Source organism: Hirundo rustica, chromosome 3 (genome assembly GCF_015227805.2).
Source record: "Hirundo rustica isolate bHirRus1 chromosome 3, bHirRus1.pri.v3, whole genome shotgun sequence".
Classification (NCBI taxonomy): Eukaryota; Metazoa; Chordata; class Aves; order Passeriformes; family Hirundinidae; genus Hirundo; species Hirundo rustica.
Genome location: NC_053452.1, coordinates 62,267,951 through 62,280,519, shown reverse-complemented (window position 1 = coordinate 62,280,519; position 12,569 = coordinate 62,267,951). Strand labels below are relative to the sequence as shown.

General features: G+C 39.1%; 1 protein-coding gene across 1 annotated transcript in view; it reads right to left on the bottom strand.

The window, feature by feature from the left end:
• Positions 1-6,139: 6,139 nt before the first annotated feature.
• THEMIS (thymocyte selection associated) overlaps positions 6,140-12,569 on the bottom strand; it is a 77,138-nt gene continuing 70,708 nt past the window's right edge. Inside the window, exon 8 of the mRNA XM_040059627.1 lies at positions 6,140-6,288. Coding sequence (XP_039915561.1) covers positions 6,140-6,288 — 149 coding nt within the window. The remainder of the gene's footprint in view (positions 6,289-12,569) is intronic.

Below are 12,569 nucleotides of genomic sequence, written 5' to 3'. Positions count from 1 at the left end.
TTGACTAGATCCCAAATGCTGATGTAGAATATTCAAAAGAAGCTTAGGTTTGTTGGGAAAGTTACTGCATCCCACCTTGTTCACACTCACCCTAACACTAATAGCAACTAGAGGACACCTTGTTTTTTCTAGGCTATCTCAGCCTCTCCTTATATGTCAGGCTCTCCGTGTCCTCCACCATCCTCATGGGCTTTTGCAGGACTCACTGCAGTATGTCTGCGTCTTTCTTGAACCAGGGAGCCCAGAACTGACACAGTAGTCCAGATGTGGCCTCACCAGTGCTGAGCAGAGGGAAGAGTCACCTCCTTCTACCTGCTGGCACATACTGCCACTGCAGCCCTGAAGGCTGCTGGCTTCCCTCTTCTTCCTTCTGTGGAAACCTGGTACTTTACTGAAGGAAATCATGGTAGTAACATATCATACCTTTCAGAAATCTGGCAGATGACAACATCACATTCAGTAGTAAATTTAAAAAAAAAAAAAAAAAAAATCAGAAAAGTAAATTGAAATACCAGGCTGCTGAAACAAATGGGGTTGTTCTGAGCTGCCAAAAGAGACATACAGATTTTTTTTTTGAAATGTTCAATATGTATTTAAAATACCCACAAGTGATGTGGCAACCACTTTTGTGCACACCTGCAAGCTGTATTAACCAGTGATATGCAAAACACTGTATGCTACATATGCATGGAATCAATGTACTCTGAGCAATATACTTAATACTTAAATTGTAACTGATTATAATGAGGATGAACATTTATCTTGAATAAATTAATGTGAGACCATATTAAGAAATCCTAAATTAATTTGCATTAGTGAAAATTAATCTTTCTGTGGAATTTTAATAGACAAGTCTGAAGACACTTTCTTGTCTGCTTGAAAAGACTTTTGCTTTAAAGCATACTAAGGCATTTTTGGGGTCTTTGCTTTTTAACTCCTCAATAGAAGCAAAAATAAGGTATGTCCAGGCTTTCTAAGCACGTTCCCTTTCTCTAGCCTGCGGATTTCTGGATATGCCACTCTGATCAAGCTGCTGTTGACTCTGAAAAGCCCCTGGCACATCAGTTTTGTGTTTACACAGCAGTTTTTGATAGTTTTCTCTGAAAGTCAAATCACTGCCAGAGATGGACAGGGATGGCATGGACACTAAACCTTCAGATCCAGCTTCTGTCTACTGTTTGTGGCTGTGTTTTCAGCAAATTGCTGAATATAATAGCTTTAGTGTGAGTCTAGATATTAGCTGTACAAGTGGTCATGGAGATGGCAGTGCTACATAATTTAGGCACTCCTGGACCTGGTGAGAGGAGTGGATTTGCTTTCCAGGGCAAATTACATGTTGTGCAATGGTACTACTTGTGCTTTGTTCATCATGTGAAAAAGTGGCAGAATCTGGTCATTTCCAGATTTGAGCCTTAACCTGAAGCACATAAGACTGGTTAAAGAAATGAACATCCCTCTTAGACAATCCTTTATTACCCTTTCATTCTCAAAAGAAAAAAAAGAACCAAAAAACCCCAAAAACCGAAACCCAAAGAAGCAACCATGCAGCTATTTCAGCAGGGGATGTTCCTTTTGCATATGCCCTACAGAGGTTCAGGAAATAACCGGAAAATTTCAGGTGCAATAAGAATGAAGGATTGAGCTTGGCATCGTTCTCTGAATTCACTAATAAATATGTAGAGAAGAGCTTTGTCCCTTCAAAGGGTCATGAGACATTAGCTGGTTTGACTTCTTATTTAGAACAAGTAAGCAGTTTCGTTTTGCAGGGGATTATTATAGCTAAATTACAGCCTTGGGTGTTCTTCATGAGTCAAGAAGGACACTTTCATGAGCAGCTTTTTCTTACAGTCGTGGTCAATCTTGATGTGCAAAGGACACAGCTTCCTACTGGTTTCCAGTTAATTTCAAAATTATTTTCCTTCAGATGTCTCTGAAAACAAACAAAACAAAATGACAGGGTGAAATGGGAAATTTTATATTTGGATTTTAAAATTGCACAGGGAGCACAGGTGAATGAGCTCTTGAGTCAAATTAATGGCTGAGAGTTAGGGCTTGTCTGCACCATAAAATGGTTTGTCAGTACAATTACACAGCAATCCAAAGACTACAACAAAAATAAAGCTAATATATGACTCCAACACAGCTATGCCAGCAACTTTACTTAAGTTTGTGAAGATTTTACCAGTAAATTTTTCTTTTACTGATATAGCTTATGCAGTTTAGGGAAATATTTAACCTACATCAGGAAAGAGAGCTCATTTAGTCAGTATAAACTGTGACTCCATCAAAAAGTTTTCCTAGTGTATCTCCAGTGTGATTACAACCATGGTGCCTCCTGTGTCATATTCTGGTCTGGCAGACATAGTAGAAGAGATATCTTCCTCTTGGGGAGAGGCTTTCCAAAGGATGTGCCCTGTGACTCATGTAACAGAGCTGCAGGCCTGGAGGGAAGTTAATTAATAATTTAATTAATATTTAATGGCAATACGCCAGTGTGCCAGACTTCACCAGTGGGCTGTGTTCCCAGCTCTGCCAACTATAAAAACATGTTCCAATCTGCCCTGTGGGGGATTGGTAGAGCTTGTTCCAAGGAGGAAGAACATCAAGAACATCTAGATAATCATGATAGTCTTCCCTGCCCTAAGGGTCTCTGAAGCTACAACTGCTTTGAGACAGTTCTTTGAAGTTCTGCCTGAGTCAAAGCTAAGATTTGCAGCTCTTAGAGCAGCACACTATTTATTTGCCCCCTCTTTACTCTTTCTTCCCCCTGTAATCATCACTGATTGCAACCTGGAAACAAGCTTCACTTCTCATATTAGAGAAAAGTGAAAACAGCAGTCAGCTGGACAATTATCTAACCATGAAAATTAGCAAGGTAGATGATGCCCCCAAATCTGCATTGAAAGTTACTTAGGAAGGGGACTTTCAAAACTGCTGAGAACACACAACTGCAGTCATGGATTTGGGTTCCTCACGCCAATATACTCAAGGCTGCAAAATCTGCCTCAAACTTTCACCCGGAGGCTGAAAGAAACTCGCTCAGAGGGTCAGTGGCATGACAGCTCTAGAGAAATGCCCTAGAAAAAGAGTACAAAAGTATTATTGAAGATGAACTGAGGCTAGGCAGGGTGATTTTCATTCGTCTCTAGATTTCTAATATGAGGTAACCTGCATCTCAGCACAACCAAGGTAAAAAGTAAAGAAAAAAAAAATGCACCTTAATCTGTTTCATAAAATTATTTTTAAAAAAATAGCACAAATTGAAAATAAAGATTTTTTTTTTTGTCCAAATAAAACCATCTCAACTGCTGAGTTCATGAGAACAGGAAAACACAGCTGTGTAGCTTGTTCATTCCTTACTGAATTTCTCTCTCTCTCTCTTTTTTTTTTTCCTTTTTTTTTCTTCCTATTTAATAAGCACAGAAACTTAATCAGCTGTGACCATTCCTTTTCTGGCTCTTGTGGGCAGTTCAAGTCCAGAAAACAACCTCCTGAAACAGCAGTACTAATTTTCAGCCCTCTAGGTGGCTGGACCATGTTGTTTCTGTCCTTTTCCAGCCTTGAGTTACATGCAGCTATCAGCACTTAAGAAAGAACCTGCCTTTTCTGGTTTGGCTGCTGAATTTTTTGTGGATGTTGCTGTTGCTGTTCCTGCACGCCTCCTTTTCATTTTTGGCGGCAGGGACATAGGAGGAGACATTACAGAAGCACCAGAGTTATTCCAGTTCAGTGGTTGCAATGGACCTTCTCTCTTCCTGTTTTCTCACACTGAGAAAAGCCACTGTTGATATTTGAACTACTGTCCAAAAGACTGTCAAACTGCGGGCTTTCCTCATTAAAAAAGAAGAAACAACTCATGGCAGTAAAAGGAGAGACACTTGCCATGCTGAAAAGAAAGCCACACATTTTAAATGCTTCCAGGGTGGTGTGGGCCTTTTTTCTTACTTTCTCCTGAATCTCTAATGAAAGGTTAAAATATGTTAATGATGATGCTATAGCAAGCTCAGGCATCTGTAGTGAAATCCCTTGCTTAATTGCTTATTGTTCTGGAGTGATGAGGTCATGTTAACATCACTGACCCTCTGGGCACATTTATTTTGTCAAAGTTAACATAGCAATTGCCTTAGGCAACCCTCTGCTCTTTCTTTCTCCCTCCTGCTTAGGGTGAGGACTAGGTTTTTATTAGTATCACCCTAGCATGCTTCAGCCCTGATCATGGAAAAATTTTGAGGGACACTAGTGAAACACTGCAAATAATATTTACTTTTTCTTTTTTAAGGTAGACCTGACTGCTGAAGCTTACTTCTGTATTTCATTAAAACTATTTTTTCCTCCTAATTGTTTTATTTAAAAGTAATTTACATCAGTAGACTTAATTTTGACAAATCATATATACCAAATAAATAAAAATAATTAATAAATGATTAATAAAGATATTAGATATCTTTAGAGTGTTAATAAATGGCATAAATGTCCTGAGGAAAGGAGGCACCATGGGTGGGAAATGGTTAACTGATGAATTCTTCAAGAACTCTCATAATCAGATATTAGGTATTTGACACAGGTGAAAGAGACAACATATTTTGGCGGATTACTATTCTGTATATAAGCCTAAATCAGCTAATTTGCTTATTTTTATCTGGCTACATATTTTATAAGACTTTTGCCTGTATTAAAGGTTGATTGCATAGGCTCACGTCAAATCCATATTTCCCAAAATGCTCACAAGTGCAAATGTGGAATCGTGATAGAAGCTTTATGTGCAGATTTCTGATGGCTCGGTAGATCAGCAGGCTGGAGGAGCCACATGCTCCTTGGCTAGCTAATGATTTCAGAGAGTGGATATATCTGTCAGCCATTAAGGACAAAAATTTATGGGATTGCTTTACAAACCAAAGATTATCCAAAGAGAGTGATCTCCCTCAGGGCAGCAAAGGTCCTTTTCTTTCATGTTTTGCTAGTAACCTCAAAGAAGATGGCTAATAAAGTGAAACCTTGCTTCCATTTGGAATTTAAAGGGCAAGGTGGATAAAGACTTAAGAGGAACAGATGTCACAACAGTAAGTTGTATAAACAGATGCTGATCCTCTAGGCCGGCATTGCTTCTTGAAAGTATGCTTTCCCCTTAATGCCTATGGTCAGAAGGGATATTTTAGTCAGAAGAGAGCTTAATTCCCTCTTCCTCAACTTCTTTACATGATAGAACCTCAATAGCATGTGGACTGAGGAAGTAATGTGTTGTGTGAAACGTCCTACTTAGTTTTATTTTCAGTCTTTTCTGTAACTTTGGAGTCTCTGTGTCTGTGAGCAGGGGGAGGACACACTGCCCTGGATATCATGTTTCTGAAGGTTTTGAGCATTGCAGAAAAAAAAAAACCCACCATACTTCATATTCACTATGTTGCTTAACTCAAATACAGTATGAATGCTGCACATGGTTTAAAAATAAAACCAAAGTATATTTTGAAATTAATGCTTACTAATAATTTCTTTAAAAAAATCTCTGAAACACAGTATTTCAAGTTTTTCCTGTGTCTTCAAGGGTTTCTTGTCACAAAAGAAGCAATTCAGCTCAACCAAGTGAAATTCATAGAAGGTTCAGCTATGAGTGAAAAGAACTGGGACCACAGCTTCACTCATACCTAGAAAAATTCTCATCTGTGTTAAGCTGGAAATGACACCTAGAGATTTTTAGAAACAAAACCCTCTTTGCTGGCACTTAAAGTCACTGCAGACTGCCAGAGCAGAACCTTGCAGATTTAATGAAAACACAGATAATGCTCCAAAGCTTTTAAAGCATCGAAACAGTCATGCACAACAAGGCATCCACTTCCAGAAAGAGGAAAAGGGCTGCATTCAGAGTACTATAATTTCAGAGCAAATTGGCACAAACCATAAAAAGGTCTTTGTGCTTTTATCCCCAGAACAATGATAGGTACTCCTTTGACAAAGGTGACGTGGCTAAGAGGTCACAGGTGGCAGCTCAGAGGAGCCTTTCCTGCCTTACAGGACATTTGCAGTGACAGCACGAGTTCCCAGGGGAAACCCTCTCTTGTTTTGGGAAGTGAAGGTTACCAGCCAGTCTGAAAAATCACTCTGCCTACACTTCTTTGCATCCACAAGTGATCCCAGCTTATACTCACCTTCTTCCTTTGGAGTCTGAATGCTCATTTCTAATGCTGGCATCATGAAATTCTTTTCTGATGTTTTCAATTATATTTTCATCAATATAGCTGTAGTCATGCTCTTCTTCCTCTTCCTCTTCCACCTCATAGTTTCTTGTTAGGCCTGAAAAATTAGCAAAAAATAACTCTAAGGAAATGAAAGACTGCCATTGGCCTGGAGAAGAAAAATGGCACAATTCAAAAAGACAAGCATAAAAGCAAAGAAAACAATGTTCTCTTCACTTTTATATTTTTCAGAGTTCCTGAATGACTCACTCAAATTCCTGAACAGTATCTGTGACAGAACAAGAATGAAAATGAGCTGAGCACTTTACAGGAGAGTCTTCACTCAAGAATTCCTATTTCAGTTTTTGCATAGGCTTGTACCTCTAAGTAGACCACTCCCTGCTATCTATGCATGAATAAGTTTAAAGTTTATTGAAAGGTTTAGCTGGTGTAATCACTAACAGCATAAAAGTAGCAGATAAAATTATCTGACCATATCAAGAGAAGAGCAGTCCATCTGCCATGAGTTGCATGTACCATCCTTATCACAGATGTGCTCCCATGCTTTTGTGCTTCATTGCCTGACGAGAGGAGCCCTGCAGCCAGGGAACCATGGTATTACCTCAGGAATTCCTAGAGGCAAACCCCCCTTTGCTTCTTATTTAGAAGGTGATATAACAGAGACACAGAGCTGAGAATGGCGTGAGGTTAAAATGAAAGGTTTTGAAGTGCATTTCCTTACAACCACCTAGACTGGCCTGAAACAGCACTGAGGACAAACCTCTCAGAAGCAGCCTTTCAGAAAGAGCAGAGACCCTCATTGGAGGCCTCTTGGCAGCTCCAGTGCTGTGGCAGGCTCTACTCTGCATCTGGGTGCTTTGACTACCTCACTTTACAGTTCACAGTGGCTCAGGCTGCTGCCAGGAGACCCTGGGGTCTCCTGCCCTGCTTGGGTGGTCCATCACTTCCTTGAGGCTAGAAGAAGCTCTGCAAGACATGCGGGACCGCTGATCTCATGGAACTAAACTCCATAAGGATTGGTCCATGAATGCCCCATTTCACCCCTCAGAGCCACCCCATCCCCTAGCCCAGCCTGTGGTGGGCAAGAGCCAGGTAGCAATAGGATCAGCAAGGGCTGAGATGATGGTGGTGATATCATCACAGATCCCCAAGAGCAAAACACCATTAAAGTTTATCAGGAAGTCTCATAGGTTATGGAGCTGAGAGGATACTGTGTTTTTATAGCCAAAAGTTTCACCTGAAATTGCAAACCAGTGTGAAACACTGTAGTGGGTACAGCTGTTCCTGCTTGATTCATTTTCTAGGACCCAACCTGAAACAACCCTCCATAGTGTAATGTCTGACCTCCCAGCAGGTCGTGTTTGTCAGAGGTTTGTCTTTATGAGACCAAACTCCTCAAATAAGAATCCTCCCAGTCTTACACTTTCAGCTGCCCTGTGGCCCTTCAACAAGAGGGTAACTGATTTCTCGGCAGTCTCCAAATCCCACTCGTGTTCCTCCTGAGACTCTCCATGACTGAGGCGTCTCTCCCTGAAAATCGGGTAATAGTAATTTCTTTCTGAAGGTGTGATCCCTTCCTTTACAGGTTTTCTAAGGCTGGAAATAAATACGAGGTTAATCAAATATCTGTCTGGCTACACCAGTGCAGAGTTTATCACAGACCTGTATAGCCATGGGACCCTCACTACTGAATTAGCAAAGTATTTCCAGATCTAGGCATCAAAAGAAAAAACACAAAAACAAAAAACCCCCCAAACATATGATTAGAAATGCATGGCAGATCTCACTCACACACGCAGCCACTATCTTGTTAATAAACATTTCCTGGTTTGTAGCTCATTTGCAATTTGGCTGCGCTTGATATCAGTAAAAGCAAACTAATGAATAAAACAGGCAATGAAAGAATAAGCTAATCCCTGTGATTCAGCGAGGGAAATATCGTTTGTGCACTTAGACTTGCTAATACGGATATAAGGTGCAGATTGCTCATGGATGGCACTGCCAGGCTTTCTCCTTTCCCAAACACATGTAAACAAATTGATACACTTCTAAGCAAGGCCGCTCAAGGAGAAAGAGCATTGATGTCATCAGGCCAGACTAAATCACAGCTGTCCCCAGTCCCAAACCTGTTCAGAGTTCCTTTTGAAATGTATATATTTACACTTCAATATAGCATTAAGCAATGAACGAGACAAGCTGAACAATCCCAGGGGGATTCTGAACACTGAAATCAATGCAATTTTCTTCACTGTTTGAAAAAAATCTATTAGCTTCAACGCTGAATTACCGAATCAGATAGGCCATATCAGTCTGCCAAGAAAACAAGGCTTATGTCATTGTGCTGTCCATCCATCCATCAATCTCTTCAGTACTTTTACAAGTTTATTTCTGCCAATTTCAGTCAGATTTGAAAAGCGGACAGAAGTCTCACTGTGGTTACAAAAGCTAGAGTTGAATTAGTTCCTCTATTGAAAAAGAAGCATGCAGAACACAGCTGTTATCCACTCCATTTGGCAGCAGACAGCAGGATAAATCAGCATGTGCATATTGGTTGGCCACTCAACACACACATAGCTCCAGACCTGCTCTTTTCCTTTTGAGAGGAGCATTACAAGGAGAGTTTTGGTTATTATCAGGAAAGACAGAGAGGAGCATCAGGGGACAACAGTCCTGAATACTTATTAAACCAAATTTCATTAATTCTGTTTTTCCTGGAACAATTTGTATAATTATATTTGCCTTTTTATTGGAAGGCTAGTGCTCTGCAGACTAAAAATTTCCATTAATTTCAATTGTATCCTCAAGTGAGTAGGATATATTGGCTTTTTCTCGGAATATACTTGCCATTTTTCACAGATTTCAAGGTCAGAAATGGTTGTTGTAGGTCTCCACCTTGCCCTTCCTTAAAAGGTAGGCAAGAGGAGTGACCCAACACATCAAGACCCTTTATTGCATGAAACAAGTGCTAGAGGCCCCATCCCATGTACATGCACAACTCTGCACACCTAATTGCCTCTACCTGTGTGATCGTAACACAGGTATTTTATAGCTATGGTAAATGCTTCAGATCAATTTTAACACTGCATAAACTAACACTCAGCCACACAGCATTTATTACTCATTTATGCCTTATTTGAAAAAAAATAATTGTGAAATATTCTGCATAATATTTCATAATGGTTCTACATGTTAGAATCACATCCTTATTTCTGCACATCATTTAAGTGAAAATGCAGAGAACCAAAGGTATATGCATAAACCAAGCATTTATATGAACAGCAGCGTTTTATTTGCTGTGAGCCTTATTCTGATGCTCCTCTGTGCTAGAGAGAACTAATTCCTTGGGGAATGCTGCTGAAAGCCGATCAGTGATAGAAGAATCACAGCCCATAAAACTAATGGACTATTCCTTGAGCTGATATCCATCAACCATTACTTCTACATGTGATGATGTAGCATATCTTTAAAGACTGTTAAGTGCCACAATCAAAATATTTCACATAAACTGTAAGGTTGCATTTAATGTATGGGTAATATTTATCTCCCTCTGGAATCTCCTAAACTAATGTTTGGAAATTATTAGTCTTAATTTCTTTAAAAAAATCTTAAATTTCCTGAAAGAGACAACTCTCTGAGAGTTGAGACCTCTTTCACTGTCCTTTTACTCTTTTTTTTTTTTTTTTCCTAGTCTGTCTTGCTGGTTTTATTGAATTTTTTGAGACCTAGTTTCCACTGTTTCACTACTACCTCATATAAAGTAAATCCCCAGTGTAACAACAGCTCTTGTACATCAGAAATGATTGCCACAAGTCTTAAACAACCTCATATTTCTTGTCTCATCATAAGTTCCTGCAAGAGGATGCAGAGTGGGGCTCAGGGCACCATCAGAGATATTCAAGCGCTGCTCTGCACAGGACTGGGGGAGCAGAGCCAGGCAGCACTGCCAGAGTGGGAAAGGGCACTGACATGAAGTATGCTTTGGTTTAACCACATACAACACTGCCATACCTCCTTCTTGCAAACACCTAACCTACTGCCTGAAATCTCTGAATATTACTGCAATTAAAATCAGTCATATCTAATAAACCAGTGAAATCAGAAGGATTCAGAGCCTGTGCTTTCTTCCCCCTGCTGTAAAACAAGTTAGAGTTTGGCTGAGGCAAAGCTGATTGGAAACATTTCAATATCATTTACTAAAGTGTACTCAGATCCTACAAAATGATGTGATCTCCATAATTTAAGTAATTTTCTTGCCTTTTTAAAAACTTACCTCAGAAGATTTGTCAGCCAAGGATAAATTTTGTGTTTACAGGTGAAAACACAAGAAGGTGTTTTTTTGTTGTTGTTTTTTTGTTTGTTTGTTTGTTTGTTTTTGGTTTTTTTAAAAAGAAAATTACAAGAACATAGGAACCAAAGAATCTAATATCAGTTTTTCCCTAATCAAAGACTGAGCTGAGTGAGGAAGGTGGAGGGAGTTGTAACACACACATACAGGAAAGGATTCTTAATTCATATTGCTTATTCCCATGCACATAGTTCAGAACAATAATACAAAATGCCTGTGTTGTCATGAGAAAAAAAAGAGCAGCTTTTTTTTTTTTTCCAAAATAATTCAGGGTTCTACAATTTGCTTTAAGATTTTTGGGGTTATTATGTTTAATTCATTTTAATATTTGTTTTAGAGCACAGTGCCATAGGCAAATATATGGTCTTAACAAATGGGACAGCAAGTTACTGGGGCAGAAATTTCTTAAACCATCTTTGAAAATTTAGTAGACATATGTGCATCCTAAAGCACAAACAGAAGGTCCAATCCTCTTTTTCTTTCTTCAGCCCACTAGCCTCCCAAAGCAAGTAACTAAAGACAGAATATATAAATACCTTCCCTAAAATATCCTGACATCGATGAACAAAATCAGCATAAACACTGTCTTGTTGCAGAGAGTAACTATTCCAGAAAACTACGCCATGAACAAGAAGATTATGTAGTGCTATAGAAATCCCACTTAGAATAAATTTCAAGGATAAAGAAAAACTGATACAGCAGATTTCTGATGAGGGTTATTATCCTGCAGATATTGCTACCATTTTTAATTAATTCAAACTCAGTCAAATATAAGAAAATAAGATAATATCTTTAGTGGCCTATTCAGGTTTAATTGCAATAGAGGAAGAAGGTTCCATTCCTTAGAAACAAGGATAATAAATCCTATCTTTATTAACATGAACTCTGTAAAGAAAGATAAAAAGAGGCTTTAAAATGGAGAAAAAACTTGTTGTTTTTCTTTTCAAAACTATCTGGCCTTTGGTAAGAAATAGCAATTGTCTCTGTATCTAGGGGGTTTTTGAGAGTACAGATTCAACATCCTTATTAGGAATTTGAAACAGGTTGGTGCTTTGGAGGGTGGCTTAACATTCATCAGTAGAAGTTTAAAGATTAGTCAGTGAATGGTGCATTTCCTCCCACTCAAAACCCACAGGAGTGTGTCTGTGTTATTAGTCTTGACATATTTTCTAATCCATTATATTTTGAATTAGCAGAGCAGAGTACACCCTCTGGAACAGGAAAGCTTGATGCACGCAGCAGTGGACTCGTGGGCATTCCTTGGCTGGCCAGGAAGAACTGTTCCATAATCTAATCCACTCTCCTGTATAATTCTACAGTTATCTTTTAATCAAGCCAAATAATTTTGGACTATACTAACATACGATTTTCAGAAAATATTTTAGCTTTGATTTGGTTATGTCAGCATACAATCCATCACTATTCTTTGGACTGGGTTACATCTGCCTAGCTCAAATTCACACTATACTCCAATTTGGACAGAGTTGGTAAAGGGATATACTCCAAGGCAATTAAACAAGAAGCGATTTTCTAGTCTTGCAAAGGAAGTATCACTATGATACTACTTTGTGATTTTCTGTGTGCATACTAAGAGATGTACTAGGAGTTTGTTTGGAATCCTCAGTAACAAAAGTTATCCTTTATCTGGTGTTCCATGAGTAGCCCAAGCCAAAAGAGTAAATAGGATGAACTTCAAATTAACTAATTGCAATTTTCATGAGAAATGAGGCAGGAGACCTATGACTGACGAGCTTTTGAGTCAGATACATGGCTAAGAACTTAGACAGATGGGGAACGGTTAGTGCTGTAAATCTTTGCAGTACCAGAATCATGCCTTCAGCAGTCCTAACACCCTTTTTTTCCTCTAATACTCTTGGTCATACAGCTACCTGCAAAGCATGGGTCTCCAGCCATAAACTCGTGGAAATACATAGGAAAAAATAAGCCTGACTGATAGCTAAAGTTTTAAAAAAGTGTGTCTACTAGAAGCAAGAGGAGTTAAGCCGTCAGTCTACCATGACTACTGATATGCG